The 23,413-nt window shown below is 41.9% G+C and overlaps 1 protein-coding gene across 2 annotated transcripts in view; it reads left to right on the forward strand.

Annotated features, from left to right (window-relative positions):
• Positions 1-23,413, forward strand: part of Erich3 (glutamate rich 3) — a 119,430-nt gene that overhangs the window by 80,722 nt on the left and 15,295 nt on the right. For both annotated transcript variants that reach the window (XM_008853641.2, XM_008853642.2), the window contains exons 11-12: positions 4,115-4,333; positions 15,096-15,509. In XM_008853641.2, coding sequence (XP_008851863.1) covers positions 4,115-4,333; positions 15,096-15,509 — 633 coding nt within the window. The remainder of the gene's footprint in view (positions 1-4,114; positions 4,334-15,095; positions 15,510-23,413) is intronic.

Below are 23,413 nucleotides of genomic sequence, written 5' to 3' on the forward strand. Positions count from 1 at the left end.
GGCTGACAGAGGGCCGACCTGCCCCTGTGATGAAGGCTGGGGTAGCAAGGAGCTAGGACAACTTCGAATTTTATGTTTTGAGGGAAAACCACAGGAACCTGTGTAAAACAGGATGCAAAGCTGTTTCTGCGTCCACTAGGTATTCCTTCAATTTTATGCCCCCATTTTAGTAACATAACTATAATGGTTCTAATTGTGGTCACGTGTACTGCTCCGATTTAAATCAGGTGCCTCCAGAACGCATATCTCTCAGGGGTGCTTTGCCTGTGACTTCTCCTGCCCTGTGACCAACCCTCTGCACCACCCAGTAACAACCAGTTATTACTAAGCCCTAATGCTTAGATGACCTGCAGCTCGTGGTGCTGTACCACCACAGCTCCATGCTAACCACGTCAGAGATAAAGAACGTGACACTTAAAGATGTTAAATTGCCCAAGGACACATAGCCAGGAAAGGTTTTGTCTTGGTACGGGACATGTGACTGCCTGATCCCCAGGCCTCATGCTTCACCATTGTGTCATACTGGGGATAGAATTGTTACGACCCACTCATGTTCTGTAAGACTCCTGCCTATCTTGAATCACATCAGGTATTTTTAAAATAATCTTATGTATGGGGCTGAGGAGATAGCTCAGTAGGATAGAGCACTTAATCTGCAAGCAAGAGGGCCTGAGTTCAAACCCCTAAAACCTATGTAAAAAGCCAGGCATGGACACATGCACCTGTACCCCAGCGCTGTAGGATGGAGTCAGGACAGTCCCCCACCCCCACCAGGATTTGCTGGCTGCCAGGTTCAGTGAGAGTCCTTGTGTCAGGGGATAAAGGTAAAGAGCGATAGAGCAGAGTTATAGTTACTTTTCCTGGGACTGTGATAAACACCGTGACCAAAAGCGATTTGGGGATGAAAGGGTTTATTTCGTCTTGCAGGGGGGAAGCTGAGGCAGGAGCCTCTGGTGAGAGCTTGAAGCAGAAACCTAGAGCAAGGCTTCCTACCAGCTTGCTTCTCCTTGCTCAGTTACTTCTGTTATACATCCCAAACCCAGCTGGCCAGGGATGGAATGCCCCATAATGAGCTGGGCCCTCTTACATAAATTAGTAATCAAGGAGGTATTCCTGTGTCATACCCACAGGCCAGCCTGATGGAGGAAATTCCTCTGCTGAGGTCCCTCTTCCCAGGTGTGTCTAGGTTTGTGTCAAGTAGATTAAAAAACAAAAAAAAATCCACGACAGGGTACATGATGTCCTCCTCTGACTTTCTGATGCGCACACAGGCACCTCTACCCGCTCACACATGTGTGTATCAACTACACAGATACACGCTATCCCTCCTAATAATACGTGTATTCTTCCACTAACCTCAACTCCTCTTGAGAAGTCTTGCACAACCCCCTATGGTGACTTCTGCCTTCCTTTAAATCAATTCCACTTATATTTGTCTTAGTCTGTCTGTAGACATTGTCCTGGAAATGCCTGAAACCTGAGAATATTGAGTCCTGTATGTGTGTGTGTGTGTGTGTGTGTGTGTGTGTGTGTGTGTATGCACTGTACATGTCTATGACAAAATGTTATAAATCAGGCACAGTAAGACATTAACACACAACAGAATACTTATGAGAATATATTGTAGAGATAGGTCTGGGGGTATATCTCAGGGGCAGAAGATTGCCTAGTATGTACAGGGCCCTGAGTTCAGCTTCTAGTACCAGAGAGGGAAGGAGAGAGGGAGGAGGGTGGAGGGGAGAGAGGAGGTGAGAGAGTGAGGGAGTGTGAGACAGGGATAAAAGTTATTAAAAACTCGTAATCTGTTTAGTTTTTGGAACTTTCCATGTAATATTTTCATAGTACAGATGAGCATTGGTTACTAGAGACCCAAAGTTAAGGATAAAGAGAGCTCTGTCCTTGTTACCATTTGACATTATTATGAGTCCTAAGTAAAACTCTACAATGTTATGTCTCCAAGTGTCAAAACTAACATCACTTTAAAAATAATTCTGGGGGCTGGAGAGATGGCTTAGAAGTTAAGAGCACTGACTGCACTTGCAGAAGACCCAGGTTTGATTCCCAGCACCCACATGGTGGCTACCAACCATCTGTAACTCCAGTTCCAGGCCATCTGATGCGCTCTTCTGACCTCCACGGCATTGCATGATATGGGTGCATTTACAGACATGCAGGCAATACACTCATACACATAAAATACAAATAATAGGTATTTAAAAATCATTGTGCAAACATGATCAACAGTAACATACGGGAGAAACCACTTCACATTTTAGGGTTTCAGGTAACTTCAGATCTTCATTTCCGACTAAGTTTTCACATATTTTTATAATGAACTGTAAGCTAGCATATAATTATTCTGTTCACAAATCTGTATCTTAATAATTTCAATTAAAGAAACAACTAATATTACTGAGAACACTGTATAAAAGCATCTACCCAAAGAGTGCACTATTTTTGTGAAACTAAATCATATTTCCTCAGCAGAGATTGGAGATTCCTTGGCAGAAGAAATAATCTTATTCTTATGTCTTTGTTTTGCTGTTTTATCCTCTTTCACATAGAAAATTCTCTGTAAACATTTATTAATTAACAGTTAAGGAATTTCCCTGGGGAGAGAGATGGTTCAACAGTTAAGAACACTTGCTGTTCTTCCAGAGAACTAGAGTTCAGATCCCAGCACCCAAAATGGGTGCCAAACAAGTATAACTCCAGTTCCAGGGAATCTCATACCGTCTTCTGGATTCTGCAGGCATTGCACTTACAGAACATATATGTGTGTGTGTGTGTGTGTGTGTGTGTGTATGTGTGTGTGTATATACACACACACACACATAAAGAAAAGTAAATTTGAAGAAGAGATTTTTCCATATAATCTTCCCAGCAATTCTTGAATGAGACCTTGTTTATTTTGTTGGTGTTTCCTCTTTGTCTTGAAACATGAACTGTCTCCCCCACCTTTACCTCGTCCCACAGCTTTCCTTTGGAGAGTCCTCTGTGTGTCCTTATTATTTCAAATCTTCCCTTAGAGTCTTCATTTGTTCTCAGCATCACGAGTACTTTCCTTATATGCGGAGGGCACAGGTTTCTAAATTAAGTTTCTGTGATTGCAGCAGGGTGGACAGTGCTCAAGTAAATTACCCATTAGGCCCCACTACCAGAGGAGAATGATTATCTAAGAACTAAAGCACGCAAAATTGGGGAACCTTTGCTTCCTGTATCTTTAAGCTGGAGGATAATTGTTTACTTGCTAATTGGTTTTGCATGAGAGCCTCTTGCTGTCTGTCTGTGGCATGCTGTCACTTCGAGAATTTTAGTTTTGGGGACGAGAAAGAGGAAACAATTAAATATGAAAGGTGAAAAATTATAGCCACGAGAGACAGCTGGAGCTCATCTGATGTGACAATTTCCTTTCCCTGGTACAAATTCGCTCCATCTCTGTGGGGAGTGCAACATATTTGGGACTGCAACAGTAATCCTCTGTTTTGTAAGAATTTTTAGACTTGAATTGTAATTATGTCATGCATTGCAGGAATAAATAATATCCATGCTTTGTACTCTGGCCTAGCTATAGAATCATTAATAAATCTTTTGCCCAGGGCCCATGACGTTCTCAATGCTTCATTGAAAATGCTGCTTCTCAGGTCCTTCAGACATGATTAATTGAATTTTTCCACTTCACTATTCATTAGCATGATATCCAAATATTTTGAGCAGTCTTCATATGAAATATGACCTTGGTGGGTCTCCAGATTAACTTCTATTATTGTAATCCTGTTCTCTTCAGTTTTAATTTACTTCTAGTTTATTGGCTTATATGAAGTTCCTCTCCTGCTCTATTGTGGGTAGCAATGCCCATTGTAAATGAAAGCTTGTCAGCCCCCAGCCTTGTCACTTGGAGCTCCGTTCCTTTCCTGCTCCTCTGCACATAGCTGATTGCAGTCTTTGATCACCTAATCTTAGTGTTCCGTGTTCACTAAAAGTACGAAAGAGAGGCATCACAGAATGACCCGGAGAAGCCAGATTAATGGAGTCAGAGTTCTCATTACAGTGAGGTGGGTGGCGCGTCCAGAATTCTGTCTTCATTCTAACCGTACAGGCTTTCTTCTTTCAGACTACGAAGAAGATTTTGAAGTCGATGAGAAGCAAGATGAGAGAGCTGATGAAGGTCAGGCTGATGATCAGATGAGTGGGAAGTCAACCAGTGAGGGTGAAAAAGACAATTTAGACCCCGAAAAGGAGACTGAGACCTCTTCCGAAAAGGCCCCTGATGCCGATGACAGTGAGATCCGGGAGCGTGATGGCTGCTCGGACAGCGAAGAGGAGAAACGAGGTGAGGTCTCGGCCATGCTGGCTCTTGGGCTTCCCTCCGTGTAGTAAGGCTGTCTTTCTGTCAGATGCTCAGAGTGTGATTGTCCAACTTGAGTGCTGGCCAGCCAACCCTCCAGCATGTTCAGATTACAGAACCATTTCCTAATGTTTGCTTTTCTTAGTTGGTTTGGCCAGGTGCTCAGTAAAGTTTGTAGTAACACATTCTATGTACTTAGAAAGTGACTATAATTATCTCTCTCTCTCTCTACACACACACACACACACACACACACACACACACACACACACATTCTGTTGTTTTGAAATAAATGAAAAGTAATTCCTGTAAGGATCTTAGAATTAGGGTTCAAGGCTCACTGAGGCTGACTGTCCTTTTGGGTAAGAGATTCACTAGAGCAGTTGTTAGTGCAGTGGACAGCAGCATGCAGGGGCTCCCGGGAGAGCTCAGACCCACAGGTAGAATGAGAGTCCCCTCTTTCAATTTCCAGAGTGTGGGGGTTCCCATGCCATGTGGGTGATGAGTAACCCACATTACATGATTGTGGTCAGATGACTCCAATTCTCAGCCTGGGGACAGGAGAAGGGGCATGTTTTCAGCCCTTTCACTAATGTGTGTCCATCATACGGGATTTGCCACCAGCAGCCCCGATTGCTTATGGTCTCCCAGGCTTCCTTTGCTGAAGGAAGACTCACAGACTCACCATCTGTAGGATTGTCATTTCCCTGTTGCAGGGGGATTGATGGGACCAGCTACAAGGGTTGGAAGAGAGAGGCTGCTGCAGGTGAACTTGACCCGACAGCCCCTGGTCCAAACCTAATAGCTATCATTCACAAAAAAGGAAAAGTTTAGGATTTGTACCTTAGGGATTTTTTTTTCTTTTCTTTTTAATCTTACCTAGAACACATGATTCTGACATGTCAGCTTCAAGGGAGAGTTTGTGACTTCCTTAAAATCTTGCAGCCTAAAGTGGCTGTAAATGTTCACTGGGAGCATACTGCTTTCTAGGCGGTAAAAGAACCCCAGCATGTGAGGCAAACTTAGAGTTTAAAGTCCTTTTAAAGAATAAGTCCCCTAAATTCTGTCCAATTTAGGAAGGGGCCCATTTTCTACTTTTTCTGAAAAGATGATTTGGCCAAGGATCCATGGCTTTAAGATGTCTCTTGGTCCCTCGTGAGTTTTAAGCAATAGTAATAGTGATTCTCACCATATCTGAGTCTGTGTCTTTGCAATTTGCACCTGGATGATAAGGTCACATTATGGAGGCTTCTAGAACTATTTTTTCTATATTTTTTATTTCAATTTTTCTCTATAAAAATCTCATAGTAATCAAAGAGGGCAAGAAATTGAGAGGTGATGGGGGGACTGGGAGCAGTTGGAGGGGAGATAGGGAGGTGGAAAGGTAGAATACAATACCCACTAATGAAATTCTTAGAAATTAAAAAATATATTTAAAATGTCCAACTTTGAATTCAGGAAGTATATTGGCTACTACAGAGGAGATGAAGTCATCGAGTTAATTACGAGCAAATATTTAGTTTGTAGTCCCACTTTCTTCTTAAAATGATTGAAGCAAACCTATTCTACAAGTTCATATTCACATATAGAGTCAAAACAAGAGCGGCCAGCGTTCAGAGTAGAGGAGGAGGTAGTCTCGGCTGGAACCAGGTGTGTATGAGTGTGCGAAGTAAATATTTAACTCCAGGCCTCCTGGCAGACAGGGTAAATGGCGAACTAACAAAATGAAGCTAACAATCAGCAATTTGCAAACAAGATGCACATTCGTTTTTATTGTTGGTCAAGCATTAAAATATTTTTAATACATTAAAATAGGTATTTTATATATTTTCTGTTCAGAGTCACACTTTGTTGCACTAGATATGCATAATATGTAAGTCCTTTTCTTTGAATATGAATATTAGAGTTTTATTCATAGTTTTTTATGACATGAAGTTAAATAATCAAAAAGTATCATCTTAGGTAAAATTTTTATAGAAATTATGAAGTAACTTGAGTTTGGAAACTAATTGAAAATGTGCATACATGTAAGTGGTCCAAACACAAAGGACTTGCAGTTTTTGCATGTACAGTAGTTGGGGGGGTATGATGAAGCTGATGATTTCATACAGACTCCGTAAGCTCCTTGGATAGCTACTTGTCTGAGGTTTATACTTTGTGGAGATCAAATGGATCTTCCTAAGAAAATAATTTTTTTATGTCCCCTAAGAGAAGGCTGTGGTAGTACTGAGGGAAAGCTTTGATTGTTTACACTGGTGAGTACTGAGTAACTGATAGCTGTAGGTGGGCTACACTACTTACATATTGTACACTACTTACATATCACTAATTAGAAAACTATGTTTGGAAAAGTACCCAGTAGCTGATAACAAAGTAGCATACATAGTGACTATTATTTATTAAGACTCTTCTGTGGGCTAAGCCCTGCAGTAAATATGCTACATGAATTATCTCATCTACCTTAAACAATTGCTTTTTCCTTTTATATAATTTTTCAAACAAGTAAGTTGCAAGTGGTACAATCAAATAATTTCCAAAGTCATGTAGTCAGAAAGTAGTGGGACTCAGATGTAGCCCAGCTTCACAACCTACACTTTGGATGGCATTTTTTTCAAATACCTAAACTTAAACCTACAGTTAAACCAACAACCCCTTCCTCCCACTGCTCCCTAGTTAAAGGAATTTGTTTCCTAGAGGCTCTATAGGTTAAAAGCTCAAAATAAAAATGAAACTAAAAAATCATCCTTCACAACAGCCCTTGGCCTCCCAAGTATGTATGCAGACCACCAAAACTCTGAAATAGTCTCTGTGCTTGCTACTGTCCCTGTCCTCCAGCCCTTTATTTTATTTTATCTTAAAAATATTTTAAATATTTTATTATTTTATTTATATGAGTGTATTGCCTGCATGTATATGAGTGCACCCATGTCATGCAATGCTTGTGGAGGTCAGAAGACGGCTTCGGAGTCCCCTGGAACTAGATTTAAGGATGATTCGTAGCTGTCATGTGGGTGCTGGGAATCGAACCCAGGTCCTCTGCAAGAGCATTCAGTGCTCTTTACTGCTGAGCCATCTCTCCAACCCCTGGCCCTTTATTTTAATCGACTCCCTATGTGTTACTCAAAGATACGCCTTTTAGTATGAGAGAGATCAGAGTTAGAGATTTCATCTGGCTAATAAGTAGCATGTATTAAAAACGATAATGACCTGATGTGTGCCTTGAAACATTCCATAGAAAAGACAGCATTTCACATTCAAAGTGTGAGCGGCATGGCCACTGAGGCCCAGACATCAGTTCATCCCTTTTATTGACATGATTAAGAATCTTGCTGTTAGTATGTGGATGGGTTTCATTTGAACCTGCCTGTACCTGTTCCCAGAGGGCAAACAATTGCCCAGGCTGTCACTCGCATGACAAGTTGGCCCCTTTAAACTGCCAGCTAACAATTGCACTGGTGTGCCTTGATGAGCACACTGCTGAGCAGCCTGTGAGTGATGCTAAGAGAGGACCTCGCTTTAGGAATGATGTGTGAGGTGTCCTGCCATTTAAAAGGAATGACAGCTTCCTTTCTCCACCTTTGTGGTCACAGCCCAGGCACTAATTTACCAGCTGAAAATGTATTGTCAGAAACAAATGCTGTAAGGTTGAAGGGGAAAGTATCATGTTGCTGGGAATATCCCTTTATACTGTTATGGGCAGTTTGGGTAATAATGTCTATATGTAAGTGGTAAAGGCGAAAGATTTCCTCATGAGAGTGAAGGGAGACAGAAGACAGGAATACAGAGCAAGACACAGTGTTGTTTCCCAGACTAAGAAAAAATAAGTTTTTTTTCTACTTAAGAACTAATTCATTTGAGTATTTTTTTGGTTTGATGAAAAAGTAGGTATCTCAGAGTTAAAAGTCCCAGAGTCACAAAAATATTCAGTTTACTTGACATCAAGATTATCACCATGTTTTTTTTCTTTTTGTTTTTGTTTTTGGCTTGACTGTGTATGGCATTGTAGAGAAGCTTGTAGCAAAGTCCCCCTCCCCCCCAATATTGAGGTTATATTTGCCATTACACCCTGCTCTGCGTGCTCAGTATAACATGCCTGCAACTTGGATGAGGCAGAGCCATGTGAAGGTTAAACACAGCTTCTACACAGACTTTACGTATGGTTGGTTAGCATACCTAGTCATTGCCTGTCATGAGCTCCGCAATCCTCAGTACTTATTGACCGCTAAGGTGGGAAGTCACAGCTCCAAGCAGAGCCACTAAACCTAGCACATTGCTTCGTTTACATGAAACACTTTCATTGTATTTCCCCCTTCCTAGTGATGACGCTACCGAGATGATCAGTAAGGTCCTATGAATGAAGGCCGATTGGCCAGATCAATATAAAGGTTTAGGCAGTGCAGTGTGACACCTGATTTGGCTCTAGTCTTAACATCTTAACTGTTTACAGTTCAGCAAGTTTGGCTAAAGATCAATATATCAATGTACAGGTGCCTGAGCCTCGGTTCCCTTTTCACTGCTTAGATCTGCATTTGTCAGCAGAAGTGTTTCATAGCCTTACGAAATCATTCATAGACTTGTCTCATTGATGAATTGAGACAGTTCAATGAGTGATAATTGTAATTGGACATATGGTTGCTCTCACGGCGAATGGTGAGATCACGTGGAATTTAATGACTCGTGCTATGTCTTTTTAAACAATATTTTTTTTGTGAAGTGCATGTGATTTCCACTACACTGTGGAAACCTATTTATTATTTTTATTTATTATTTGTATGAGTGTATTGCGTGCATGTAAGTGCACCCGTGTCATGCAATGCCCACAGAAATCAGAAGGGGGCATCAAACCCCCTGGAACTAGAGTTATGTACAGTTGTTAGCTACCATGTGGGTGCTGGGAACCCAACCCAGATACTCTGCAAGAGCAGCCAGTGCTCTTAACTGCTGAGCCATCTCTCCAGCTCCATGTCTTTAAGTGCCTGCTCATTCTAGAATATTCATTACATAGCATTTGTCTTATTAGGTTTTGGATTTGAAGCCCTTGACTGAACCTTGGTATCTGGTATTAGATATCAACGGATTTTGAGTTCATGAATCTGATCGAGAATTAATAGTAGGATATTCATGTGTCATGGCTAAATGTGAGGAAAACAGGAGCATTGTTTATGATGCAGACTTTGTTGTGAGTTTGTAGGCTAAGGAACAAGAAAGATAAAATCAGTGTCAGAGTTCAGAAGAGTTGTGGAGTTTACTGAGTTGAGCTCCATTGTGTGCCATAGAGTTAATTTAAATTTTTAATTGAATTTATCCATTTTAGGTTGTGCGGTTAAACCAAGATGTTTGAGCTTCTGGCTAAAAAAAGAAGGTTAAAATCAGGATGCTAGTGGAAAAGCCTGCGATGTTTAAACCGCATTCAGGAGATGACTGAAAACCAGGGCCAGTCCTTACCATTGGTTTAAAATAGATGCTGACTGTGAATGGATTAGAGCTTCCAAAAGTTTCCTACGGTCACTGTTAGGAAAATCGACCAAAACTCCAATAAGCAAGGACTGTTAAATAATGTGCTCCTAGGAAAGAAAGCACTTAATGAGTTACCGCAGAGCATGCAATCTGTGTGGAAGCAAAGGTCAGGACTTTCTTTTCCATGTAGAATATTTCTTGAGCCCTAGGATGTTTGCAGCATGTGGAAGGGTGGATGGATTCATGTACGTGGACAGGGAGTGGAAGACAGTGCTGAACCTCAGCTGTGAGGAAGGAGAGAACGCGATGCTGAGATTGATGGACTGGTGCCGACGGAGATTTGTGTTGTTGGTGCCCTGGAGGTGCATAACCATGTAGGCAATCAGTGTACAGACACTGAGATCACGGGCACACACACAGACACATATATGCAGAGAGAGCCCTATTGTGAATGTCCACACTGTCTTTCATAAGCACTTGTTAAGTAACCAAATAACATAGCTTCACACAAGTGGTATAAATATTTATTCATTGGGGGCTGGGGAGATGACTCAGTGAGTAAGAGCACTGGTTGCTCTTGCAGAGGACCCGGGTTCGATTCCCAGCACCCACATGGCGGCTAACAACTGTCCTAACTCCAGTTCCAGGGGATCTGAAGCCCTCTTCTGTCCTCCATGAGTATTGCATGACATGCTGCACCTACCTACATGTAAGCAATACACTCATACACATAAAATAAAAATAATAAGTATTTAAATATTCTCTATCATGGTCAGTGCTGTGAGTAGGGGTGTGAAGAGCTTTCACTGTTCACCTTACTGTCATGCTGTCTACCCCAGAGTACCTTGGATGCTCTAGGCTCTGCAGTGGAGACAGGACTGGAATGTGCGAGGGAAGGACACAAATGGTTTCCACAAGTTCTATGTTCTCCAGAGACCTGCTTCCCCTACGTTCCCTCTGTGCTGACAGCGGAGACGAAACCATCCTGGGTCCTGGAGAAAAAGCGTGTTTCCTGTTTGAAGGCCTTTAACAGAGTAGTTTTCGTTTTATAACAGAGCATCATTAGAAAAGAGGTGTTTTTATTTTTATGAAACTTGCCGCTTCAAAGCTATTGAACATTGCCCATTATTTAACCTCTTTGGGACTTACTTTTTGGATTAAACCAAAGATGATATCCATTTTACAGGATGAAGATGTAAATGCATAATAATAGTGATCAAATTTAGTAGATTTCTTCTCAATTAATAGTATTTGTAATGATATTCAATATAGGGCACTGGGGAGACTCATAAATAATTTATCAGCCCATGCTACAGTTACAAGAGGAGAGTACTGCAGGCTAGAATGGATAATCAATTTGATCAGAGTACATTTTTTCCTCATGAAATGTTTTGCAAGGGCTTTGGGGGGGGGTGGTAGATTCACCCCACTGTGCACCGAGAAGGCAGAGGGATGGCATAAGAACTGTCACCAAACTCAAAGTGACCATCCATCAGCTGAGTCACAACAGGCATGCCTGGGTCTGTGTTACTAAAGAAGACAGCATAATGTCCCATTTCCATATCTTCTGAGATAAAGTATCAGTTGTGATGAATCAGAAAAAGGAGTAGCTGTTAACACAATGCGTGATCATCCACGGAATGGACGAAGAAGGGGACTTGGGGGTTGGCTGTAAGTGAAGAGGAGAGCAGTGACTGTGCTTAGACATGGATCCGTAGCTGCTTGGGCAGGGACTTAGCCACCAAGTGCAGTCCTTTCCTTAACCAACAGCACCTGGGTGGGGAGGGGCTGCTGGACAAATGGACTGGGTGCAGGCTGCTGGTTCTCGCTGTGCCTCCAAGTCAGCTCTATTTCAATGACCAAACATTTCAAAGTTGCTTTATGTGAAAGTTTTTACACCAAATTTGTTTTATTTCTAAAACCATAATCCCAATTCAACCCTGAAGCTTTCAGAGCTCTGTCTCTAAGCCCTGTCCTATGCCAGTGTCTAGCTAAAAGAGGACTGAGCATGGATTTGTTAGAAGGTTAGGGAGAAATTTGAAAACTCCAGTAAGCTGGTGTCGGAGATCACTGACTTGACCACATTGGGACCATTCATCCTCAAATGCCTGACTCAGATTTGAAGCAGCAGGAGTGTCAGCCTTTTGAAATAATATACCTCATGGAAGACACCAAAGGAGACAGAGTATTCATCTATAATTAAAAATTATTTATTAGTTTTATTTTACATGTCTGAGTATGTTGCCTGCATGTATATAAATGCACCCATGTTGTGCAAAGCCCATGGAGGACAGAAGAAGGCATTGGATCCCCTGGAACTGGACTTGGGGGACAGTTGTTAGCTGCCACGTGGGTTCTGGGAACCGAACCTGGGTCTTCTACAAGAGCAGCCAGTGCTCTTGTCAGCTGAGCCGTCTCTCCAACCCTGTTCATCTCTTATTATGTGGACAATTGCCAGAGCCCAAAGGGGAGGTCATCCCACCAGTATGCCGGTGGTAGGTAGTCTTGAAGGCCTAAGCACTCTTAACATCACGATTTAGCTAACTGCACTGATGAAAGACATCTGTTAAACCACTCCTAGGCATCAGCTGTTTCTCTTCACAAAATAAGCATACAATGTGGAAGAGGTGGAAGGCAGGTAAGACACAGGGCAAGTCTCCCTGAACTGCCCCACTTCGTGCAGAGACAGTGCGTTCAGATGTGCTACAAGAAGCATAACGATCCCGTGACTAAAGTGTAGAATTCCCTTCAAAGCTGTTACGTGGTGCTTGTCTCGGTACTGAGAGGCCGGAGTCAGAGGAGTGGGCTCCATGCTTCCAGCAGCCTTTTCTCGGTGATTTGCCAAAACTCCGTAGCCTCTTCCTTTCCTTGCAAGCTTTTCTCCGTGACTGTGCTTAGAATGCCGAGCCCTGTCACAGAGAGCCACAGGGCCGGGAGGACAGAAGGATGAGGATGAGGGCGCAGAGGCCTCCTCTTGGATTCCGCGTTAGCAGGTATAGCCATATGTAGATGTCACATGGAGTAGAAGAATCAGAGTGAGCACAGGGAAGCCTGGAAGGCTTGGTGAGGTGTGGGTGCGTCATCTGAAAATGTTTGATGCTGATGTTAGTCCCTAACACCATCAGAAAAGGAAGGTGTATTCTTTAACTGATTAGAAATGCAGATTGACCAACATAAGAGGCAGCATTGGGTTGGTGTCTCTCTAATCTGAAGTGGTGTGTGGAGTGACGGTACACTGTTCATCCTTATGCAGATTCGGCATGTGGGCTCTTTCTTGGAGCTGCCCTACAGCCCTTCAGGGCTGGGGTGCAATCACTTTGGACTACTCTGTGCTTCTAGCTTGCATCCCTGTGTCTCCATCTCGGAGCTCAGCTCAGGGCCTCTCTCCCAGTTCTGCATGTGAGTCTCAGTTCTGTACCCTCTTCCTCAGGGGATACCTTGGCCTGACAGAGTTGTTCTACCCTCGGGCATAAAAATCCTGGACTAGCCAGAGTTTGTGTCCCCTCAGTCTGGCCCGCAGCCAGTATCTTACTGGACTGGTGTTTGGAAACCGAGCTCCCTCTAAGTTCCCTAAACCCTAGGCTTTGGAAGTCTCCACGGGAGCAGGCTGAGCTTTGCTTGAAATAGCTCATCGATTGACAGCCTTCCTTCCTCGCCCGGCTTCCCCATTCCCTAATGACTTTTTCCTGGGGCTCCTTTCTATATGTCATCTGCACCCAGAGCTGCTTCTCAGTGTCTTGCCTACTGGGAACTCCAAGAAAGGCAATATCTTCTTTATATACACAACTACACACACACACATCTACACACAAACATCCTACACATATATACATGTGCACATAGACACATCACCTAAAAACATTTATTTAATCCCTACCTACTCTATAAATGCAGATCTTACCATACCCAGAGATCAGTGTTCGAGGCTGGTAGGTCTTATAGTAGATTAGGAAATCACATTATTACCATGACTACACATGATAATAAGTGAATATATGTACTTTAAACAGCAAGGTATTACATTTTGGCTGACTAAATAGTGATCAGAGACTGACCACAAAACGTCTAGGCACTTGTGTGCTGGGTTCCACCCCTTCCCAAAGTTTACTTAGACTTGCACATCTCAATAAATTCCTAATATAAAAAAGCAAAAAGTATTAGTTTAAAATTTCAGTAACAAAGTAGATATTTATAAAGGCTTTCTAGTTAAACGATGTTCACAAAGCAAAGCAAAACATTGGAGTTGGTTTTCAGTTAAATGTAGCTATTAAAAACCTTTAAGCTCACGAGCCGAGTGTGGTAGCAATACCCTGTGACGCAGCACTTGTAAGGAGAGAGGAAACAGGAGGCTCTGGAGTGCGAAGGCTGTTGGGGTTACAGAGTGAGACCCCGCCCCAAACAAAACCAAACCAAACACCAAACCCAAACACAGATCAAAACAAGAACAAAACATTTGTGGTGTGTATTTTTTTTTTTTTCTTTGTCATGACAGTAAGGTAGGGAGTAAAGGAAAATAGTAAAAGAACTTGAATGGATATTTGTTAGAAACCTACGAAGTGGTAGGTGAATACAAGGGAACTGTTCTCCCAACACAGCTTATAGCAGCTGGGACAGTATCACCAGACCTGTGCAAGTCCAAATCAGACAGAATCCCAGCTTGGAGCAGAGAGATGTGTAGGAAGCCCCAGCCCGGCCTGAAGGAAGGCTGGGGATTGGCCTCTGGCGGAGGCAGAGTAAGCTTTCTTTAAGGGTGTGATGCCAGGTAGGGTGTGACCAGGCTCCAGGGGACGGACTCACACTGAGGAACATTCGCAAAACACAACTTAGACTCTGGAGACCTTAAGAAAATAACGGAGGACATGAAGCCAGGGGTTTATGGAGGAAGGGGTATCTGAGAGGAGGTGAATATGATCAGTGTACTTTGTATAAAGTTCTCCAGGAATCCAATCAAATCGGATTTTTAAAATGTAGAATGAGGGGTTGGAGAGAAAGCTTAGCTGTTAAAAGCACTGGCTGCTCTTGCAGAGGACCCCGGTTCTGTTCCCAGCACTTACATGGCAAAAAACAAACAAACAAAAAATCCCCTTGACTTCAGTTCCAGGGATCTGACGCCCTCTTTTGGCCTTCACAGGCATTGCATATATGTGTACACTTAGGTACGTGCTGACAAAACACTCATACACATAAAACTAAATAAAAAAATGTACTATGATTAATTCTCAGCAAAGTTCCATAAGTAAGCCAATGAGTTTAGTGCATAATGTTGATGTCATCACTTTATATTTGGCAGATATTAAAAGTGCCTCATCAAACTCATCTAGAAGTCACTCCTACTCCAGCGAAAGTGATGACGACTCTGCCCAGGGCAGCGGGGTAACCCTCTCTGCAAGCAGCACAGGCAGCAGCCCCAGATGTTCCTCTTCTCCAGAGCTGCATGGAATCACTGACCCAGGGAGGTCCCACCTTCCAGCTGGCCATTCCCTTGAAGCCAAGATGGACAAGCAGGAAGTGACAGCGGACCATGTGGAGAACAGGCCTCTGCTGCCAGAGGAGAGCCACGAGTGTGATCCGGAGGAAGGCAGGAAGAAGGGGAGCCAAGTGACTGCAGAGAGTGGACCTGCGAAGTCCAGGAAGCCTGCTGGTCAGCGGGCGAAGGGCAAGGTGGTGGACAGAGACGAGGGTCTCCCTGGGGTGGAGGACGGTGGTAAGTACGGCCACTGAGGTGACGTGCGGTGTCCTGTGTGTGCAAAGCTGCCTTGGTCACTGCTTCCTGGCAAAGCAGGGGGTCTGTCACTTGATGAGGCTGGACGTATTCCGTGTTCCCGTCTCCTCCTCACATCATTTTACCTGTATTTTCAGCTCACCTCCTTTTGTTGCATTTAAAACGACTTGCTCATTCTTACATAGCCTGTTTCCTATTTTCTGTAAACTCCTTCCCGTGATAACTCTATCCCAAGAATCAAATAAAACACAACACATGTCTGAAGGCAAAGGTACGTGTCGCTTCTTAGAGGCTGATCCCAACATTGCTATTTGTTCTTCATTAGATATCCATTTCTATATCCATAGCTTATGCGGGTAGATGCTTATTGTGTCCTATACATGACTGTAAATCAGTTATAAACTTACTGCCTTTCATAATTCTTCAATCTCGCCACGAGCTGAGGCCTTTTGTCACTGTCTCCTCTCTACAGGTGAACAAGCTGTGTCCTGGGGCGGTTAAGTTGCCAAGGCTGGTTCGGCTGAGGGTTAACTTGGCATTTGGGTTCAGGCCAAGTGGGTCCCGACTTTCCTTCCTCTTGTATCTGTGTGATGCAATTTAGATTTAGATAGAAATATGAAAGTCTCCTAAACAATTCCACTCTTCTCTGAGGGAGTTCTTTTCTGAAACTAAATTCTTTCATGATCCCTGGGCTTGTCCTTGGTATGGAAGAATGTCCTGTTTGATGTAGGAAGAATCAGCATGTCTGCCACAGTCCCTGCGGCCCTAGAGGCACGGAAGACGGCACAACTCTTGCCTTCGAGAAGACAAGGAAGGCACCAAGCTGTGTCTGTGGATAGGTGAATTGTGCCTGCCAGATACCTGCTTCTCACAGAGAATCCTGTGCCCTCCCATCAGGTTTCCAACCACCCACCCTCCTGCCTTCCCAGCCACAACAGTATGTCGGGCATTCTTCTGGATTCCAAGATAAAATTTGTTTCACATTTTAATATTATGAAAGCCCAGATGCATTTTAAATGCTTTTAATACATATGATTTTTCAGCCCTGAAAAGCTATTATTAAACCACTTGAACCTACATCTAGGAATGGAGGATTTTCAGACATTAATGTAACCGTACTATGTGCATGGTACCATAGTAAAAAACAATTGTGTAACATCATAAGATGTTAAGAAGACTTGGCACATTGATAACTGGCCAAAGATCAGTAATTATATATAAAACCAAGGAAGGCCCAAAATGCTATATGTGGAATTTCAGAGAAGTGTCATATGGCTAAGGTCACCTTGAAAGTGTTCATGGAAAAAACATTTGAGAATGACTTTAAGGTCAGATATAGTTTTGAAGGTGGGATACAGGACAGTGAAAGCATTCCATAGAGTGTTGCCTAGGAAAGGACATGACCTTCAAGAAAGTTATCCAAATTACATTTTTAAATGGGCCTATAAAACCTTAGAAATTTAGTTACCTAGTGCTTTAAGGAAAAAGTTAATCTCTGCCCTAGAATTATACCACAAAGACTATCAACCTTTTCAAAATCATTTTGACTTACTGGAATTAAAAATCTTACTAAAATATGTTTGAAACACGGATAAGAATAATTCAAATATCTGGGGCTGGAGAGATGACACAGCAGTTAAGAGCACTGGCTGTTATTGCAGAGGATCCTGGTTCAAATCCCAGCACCCATATGGTGGCTAACTTTAGTTCCAGAGGATCCAATGCTGTTTCTCATCTTCACAGGCAATGCATGATATGGGTGCACTTACATACATGTGGCAACACGCTCATACACATAAAATAAAAATAACTAAAATTTTAAAAAATCGATCTTGGAGTTAATCATTAAGTTCTGACATATTATGATATCTAGGAAATTTACATCAGTTAGCAAGTTCTTTAAACATATTTAAGCAACGCATGAAGGCAACAGACATGAAGATGTGGGCTGGGCACATAGCTCAGTTGTGCTGCGCATGCCTAGCACCTGCAAGGCCCTGGGTTTGAGATCCAGCATGAGAGATAAGGAGATGGGCTACAATAGTGACACTGATGTCGCTATTATTTTTACTCCAGAAAACTAGATTTTTAATTTAAGTTAGCATGTAAAGTAATGGTCTCATGTCATTTGCATGCATAACTATTTGTGGATCCTCCCCCCTTTCTCCCTCATCTCTCGCGCTCCCCTGAGCCCTTGCAACCCCAGGAGCCCCTTTTTGCTTTCATGGTACAGATGTTCTGTCACTGTCCCCAGCTGCCTCAAGGTCTTTTACCCTGTGCGGCTCCCTTGGCTGTTTCATGACCTATATCCACACTTACACCTACACATTTACACACATTTTTGCTTGATTTACTGCAATTCAAAACAAAGTATCAATAGGGTGCTTTGGAATTAAAAAATGTGTTGTAAGTTCTTTTAAGATAAATAATACACACACACACACACACACATGTGAATGTTGAGGGGTGAAGGGAGTGTTAACATTAGGGGCAGCAACTGCATCAGTCAGGACGGATTTCAGTTGACTAAGAAATCAGATAACATCAAATAAATAAGGCTCTTAATCTTTGCATGTTTTTGCTGCCCTGCTGGGGAAAGTTCAGCTTGGAATTCCATACATGTGGTGGAAGATCCTGACAGTTTAGTAGACTCTATATTCTCAGGAAATCTAAAACTATCCCAGAAACCCTCACCATTCTGTGGCCCATAATAGAGTCATATACTATACATAGCAGAAGGTTATATGGAACCTCTATATTTTCTAAAATGAGAAAGAAGGTTATCTCAAATGAACTAGGGATTTGTTAGTAACTCAGCAATCGCATGTACATATATCTCAAAATTATTTCATATATAAACAGCACATATATATATGAGAATATCTATCCATTATTCTTTGTATATATATGTACACACACATACACACATGTACACACATGTATACTTAATTCTTTCAAGGATGGTATATATATTAATACAATAAATAAGATTATAATTAGATAAGTGTTCTGACCTTAATATCATTGCCATAATAAAATAGAACAAAATTCATGGCTTGAGATAGCTTGTTTATTATAAACTCTTTCTTGAGGTGAGAAATCAGAAGACTTACAGAACTAAAACTAATGTCAGAAAAACTACATTGTTTCCGAGTGCTTCGAAGGAAGTGCAGTCCTATCCCTCCTGCCTTTGCAAGCTCACCTGCGTCCCTCCCAACAGTTCCATCTCAAAGCTGTACCATCTCAAGAGCTGCCTTTTCTCAGACTCCTCCTGTGGTCACATCTCCCCTAACTCCCAGCCCTCTGCCTCTGCCTCATATGCATGTGGGAACATACTAGGTCTGCCTGCAAAATTGATTATAAATTCCTCACGTCAAGGGACTTTATCGCACGTGCAAAGCCTTTTTTTTTTTTTTTTGCCATGCAAGGTAAGACTCCTAGGTTTGGAGGGTAAGGATATGACATTTTAAGGAAGGAGTACCATTCAACCACACATTTCAAACCAACAAAGAATGCCTGAGTCATGTAACATGGGCAAAAGGTATCAATCCAAAGTCATATTTACAGAAAATAAATTATTCATCATGTAACAGCATGTACTAAAATAAATGACAGAAAGGAAAAATATTTGTGATATTTGAAGTCTAGATCTTTTTCTAGATTTTTATGTGGATTTATAAAAGTAAACAGGTCTGTAAATAAGGGGTTACCTGAAAAAGATTTTCTTATATTTTAATATTTTTTTATTTTTATGTAAATGAGTGTATTGCCTGCATGTCTGTAAGTGCATCCATGTTGTGAAATGCTTACAGAGAGCAGAAGAGGGTGTCAAATCCCTTGGAACTGGAGTTACAGATGGTTGTTAGTTCCCAGTGCTGGGAATCGAACCCAGGACCTCACAAGAGCAGTCAGTGCTCTTAACCTCTGAGCCATCTCTCCAGCCCCACATAAGGCAGATAATTTGCTGGTGGATAGAATAACGGAGATGTTCCACATGTGGCCTGAAAGTCAGTAGTCTTTGACCCTCAGATTGGAGGGCTGATAAGTAATTTATTCATTAGTTCCTGCAAATGCATTGGAAAATCTATACTTTTGACTTGATATCTATGATTTCAAAAACACTTATCTTTCATTAATATGGATTTGACGCTCAGTGGGGAGGGATGAGGCTGTAATCTCTTTAAGGCTCTTAATGGGATAAGCTGTGATTACTGCTTATTTTCGCTAACATTTAATGATATACATAGAATAATATCTAGAAACTAGAACAAGGTAGTTTTTAAAAATTACTCATACATTTATCACACAAAAGTCACATTAAGTATTTGGTCAGCTTTTAACTTTTCACAAACCACCAACTTACAGAGCCGTGTTTCTATGCCATGTCTACTTTATTTCTTTATAACATCACTATCATTTTCCATGTTACTTTGTGACCTCAGAGAGCATGGAATGTCTGCGTATGGTCCTGTCATCTTCTCACAGTTCAACCTTGTTGGAAATTTATATTTTCCCATTTTCACCATGATTTCTTTTTCATATTTTCCTAGTCCCACTGTGATTGTAGGACTTTAATGTTTTATTACATAATTTACTTCAAATTTAGAATAAGTTCTCAAGATAGGTTCTAGAAAGTATAATTTGTGGACCATAAGTTACAGATAATTTATGAGCCTTTAAAAATATTTTTATAGCTTTTAATTTTGGGGTGTATGAGTGCATTGTTTGCATGTGTGTAAGTGCACCCATGTCATGTAATGCCCACAGAGGTCAGAAGAGGGCGTTGGATCCCCTGGAACTGGAGTTATGGACAGTTGTTAGCTGCCATGTGGGTGCTGGGAACCCAACCTGGGTCCCCTTGCAAGCAGTCAGTGCTCTTAACTGCTGAGCCATCTCTCCAGCCTCATGTTACGAGTATCAATAATTTTTTTTCTCCCTCAAAAAAAAATTGATCAAGAGTTTCACATTACAGAAAAGAACAGGGAGAAAGTAAGAGTGCCCTTGCCTGGCCTTTGCTCTTCATCACAGATGTAGCTGTGGGTAAGAAAAAGCTCACTATTCCAGAAATCTTACTTGGATACAGATATTTATACATTGTGAACATAAATAAAATAGAGTACTGTGTTCTCATGTTAATTATAATTTAAAAGGCTTAGAGAAGTAAGGTGTGTATGTGTGTGGAGAGAGAGAGAGGGAGAGAGAGAGAGGGAGAGGGAGGGAGTGGTCAAATTCCTGGTTGTTTGGCTCTCTACCACCTCTCAAGTAATGGGTGAAGATGAGAGAATAACTTTCTTTTGACTTTGTTGCCTCTGCCCCACTTCGTGATTGTAGGGTGACCTCATGGGAAACCTACTCTTCCTCACTCTCTTTGAGGCTCAAGCAGCTCACACACTATGAATGTTTTTCAGCTTCATCTTTAAGCCAGCTTCCTTAATATAATTACATGAATCATGTGCTGATCAGTCATGTTGGATTGGGAAATCTTTGTCCTAATCTTGTAAAGTCCATCTCTTTTATGAATGTTCTATTTCTTAAAGAATCACATTTAACTTCTGGTAGAACATTTTTAAATTTATTTTTATTTTATGTGTATGAGTATATTATTTGCCTCTACGTAAGTGCAGCCATGTCATTCAATGCCCATAGAAGACAGAAGAGGGTGTCAAATCCCCTGGAACTTGAATTACAGATGGTTGTTAGCTGCCATATGGGTGCTGGGAACCAAACCCAGGTCCTCTGCAGGAGCAAGCAGTGCTTTTAACCTCTGAGTCATCTCTCCAACCCCTAGAATTTTTCTTTTTTGAGATTCATTCAAAGACGTGAGGACGGTGTGTACGTGAGGACGGTGTGTACGTGAGGACGGTGTGTATGTGAGGACGGTGTGTACGTGAGGCTGGTGTGTATGTGAGGAAGGTGTGTATGTGAGGACGGTGTGTGTGTGAGGACGGTGTGTGTGTGAGGACGGTGTGTGTGTGAGGACAGTGTGTATGTGAGGACGGTGTGTATGTGAGGACGGTGTGTATGTGAGGACGGTGTGTGTGTGAGGATGGTGTGTATGTGAGGACAGTGTCTGGGTGACAGCTGTGTCTCTGTGAATACGAGGTGTGTATGTGAGGATGGTGTGTGTGTGAGGACGGTGTGTGTGTGAGGACGGTGTGTGTGTGAGGACGGTGTGTATGTGAGGACAGTGTCTGGGTGACAGCTGTGTCTCTGTGAATACGGTGTGATGGCGTGATGGGTGTGGGGATACAGGGGGAGAGAGGGCAAAAGAAAGCGAGTGAACGAGGGTTGGAGATGACGTTAGAGGCCATGGAGAAGCATTTACTCTGTGGTAGAAGTTTCTCCACTGGAAAGTTTCAAGTAGACCAATGACATGACCTGAAAGTGTTTTAAAGGTTCTGGCTCCTTTATAGAGGATAGAATTTGTCCTTGGACAGCTGTGGCCTTGAGTTTGTAATCAATTCTGGGCTTCGTGGGCCATGTTTCAATGTCAAAGGTAGCACCTCAGCAGCTTTCGCCATGGAGGCAGATGATGTTAGCTGTGAATTTTGTCATGGCGGCTTGTTGAAATAATTGATTGGCTATACAAAGACTGATCGAAGGACAAAGATGCTCTCCAAGGTGACTCGGAGCCTGCAGTGAACTTGACTATGTCTTTCATGGCTTTTTTGTGTGTTAAAATTTCTGATGAAAGTATCGTCAGCTTTTTCTTCTGCTATTGAATCACTCAGGATTCTTAGCGTGCTTGAAGACAAGATCAGTTCATTTTGTTTCAAAACCAGCATAGGAAAAAGAATGAATTGACTGTCCTTGAGGAAGCAGGGTGGGAATGTAAAATTTCAATGTACTTCAAGCTAAGACACTTGTGTTTCGGCGTTCAAGAACCTGGAGAAAAGAACCAATCATGAGAATTAGTCTTTGTGTGGGAGGAGGCGGACAGTTTTGTTTCATGGCTTCAACATTTTTGTGGTTATATACACTAGAGATTTCACTTTGCTATTGCCCAAATTCTTCCCCAGACACTTTCCTAGAAAATACTTGCTAGTCTAAAAAAGAAAATAAACTTTCTAAAATCCCTGCAACATGCAGTAAGTTGAATTTCTTGGGGGAGTTCATCTGAATTGAGGCATAAAGGCCCCTGAAGCCTTAGAGTGAACAAGTGATTGCATGAATGAAATACTGGGGCTTTGTTCTTCCCCTTTTTGAAATATCTTAAGGACAGGAAGTGGCCTGGAAGATGTATAAAACTATGAAAAAGAAAAGAAAGACAGGAAAAAGAGAAAAAATTAAATCAGAAAAGTGAATATCATACATGGAATGTGTCCAACCAGCAAAATTCCAACCTTCAGCATTATCATCACCCTAAATATTTTATTTTTTTTTTCAATTAGAGTTTGTGATGAGGAATCTCTGGAAACTTCCAAATTTCTCATTTAAACCACATGGGCATACAGTGCTTTATAAAAAATACCAGGCCAGCCTTGTCTACATAGTGAGTTCCAGGACAGCAGGGGCCCCTGTCTCAAAAAGACCAAAAAAAAAAAAAAAAAATGTCAGGAACTGTTGCTTCTAAATTTGGAAAATAGTCCCTTCTTTTGCTACCCTGACTGTAGGCTTTAGTGAGCTTTTGTGTTCTACTTATGAGAGCCTAAATTTTACCATGTCGTGGTTTGTTTCCACTGAAGTAGGCAGGTTTTTGCAGCATGCCTTTAAATTTTTCCTTAGTGGCAGGTGCTTAAAGCAGCATTTAAAGAAAATGTTAATCAGAAAAATTCTGCGAAATACCAGTGTAATTGGCGATATATTTTTGGTAACTAGTGTTTGTGTATTTTGGTTCTGTTTGAAATCAGAAGGACAAAAGATTCCCAGTTCAAAGTTTTAGTTCT

This window comes from Nannospalax galili, unplaced genomic scaffold (assembly GCF_000622305.1).
Source record: "Nannospalax galili isolate Female #2095 unplaced genomic scaffold, S.galili_v1.0 scaffold387, whole genome shotgun sequence".
In the NCBI taxonomy this organism is placed as follows: Eukaryota; Metazoa; Chordata; class Mammalia; order Rodentia; family Spalacidae; genus Nannospalax; species Nannospalax galili.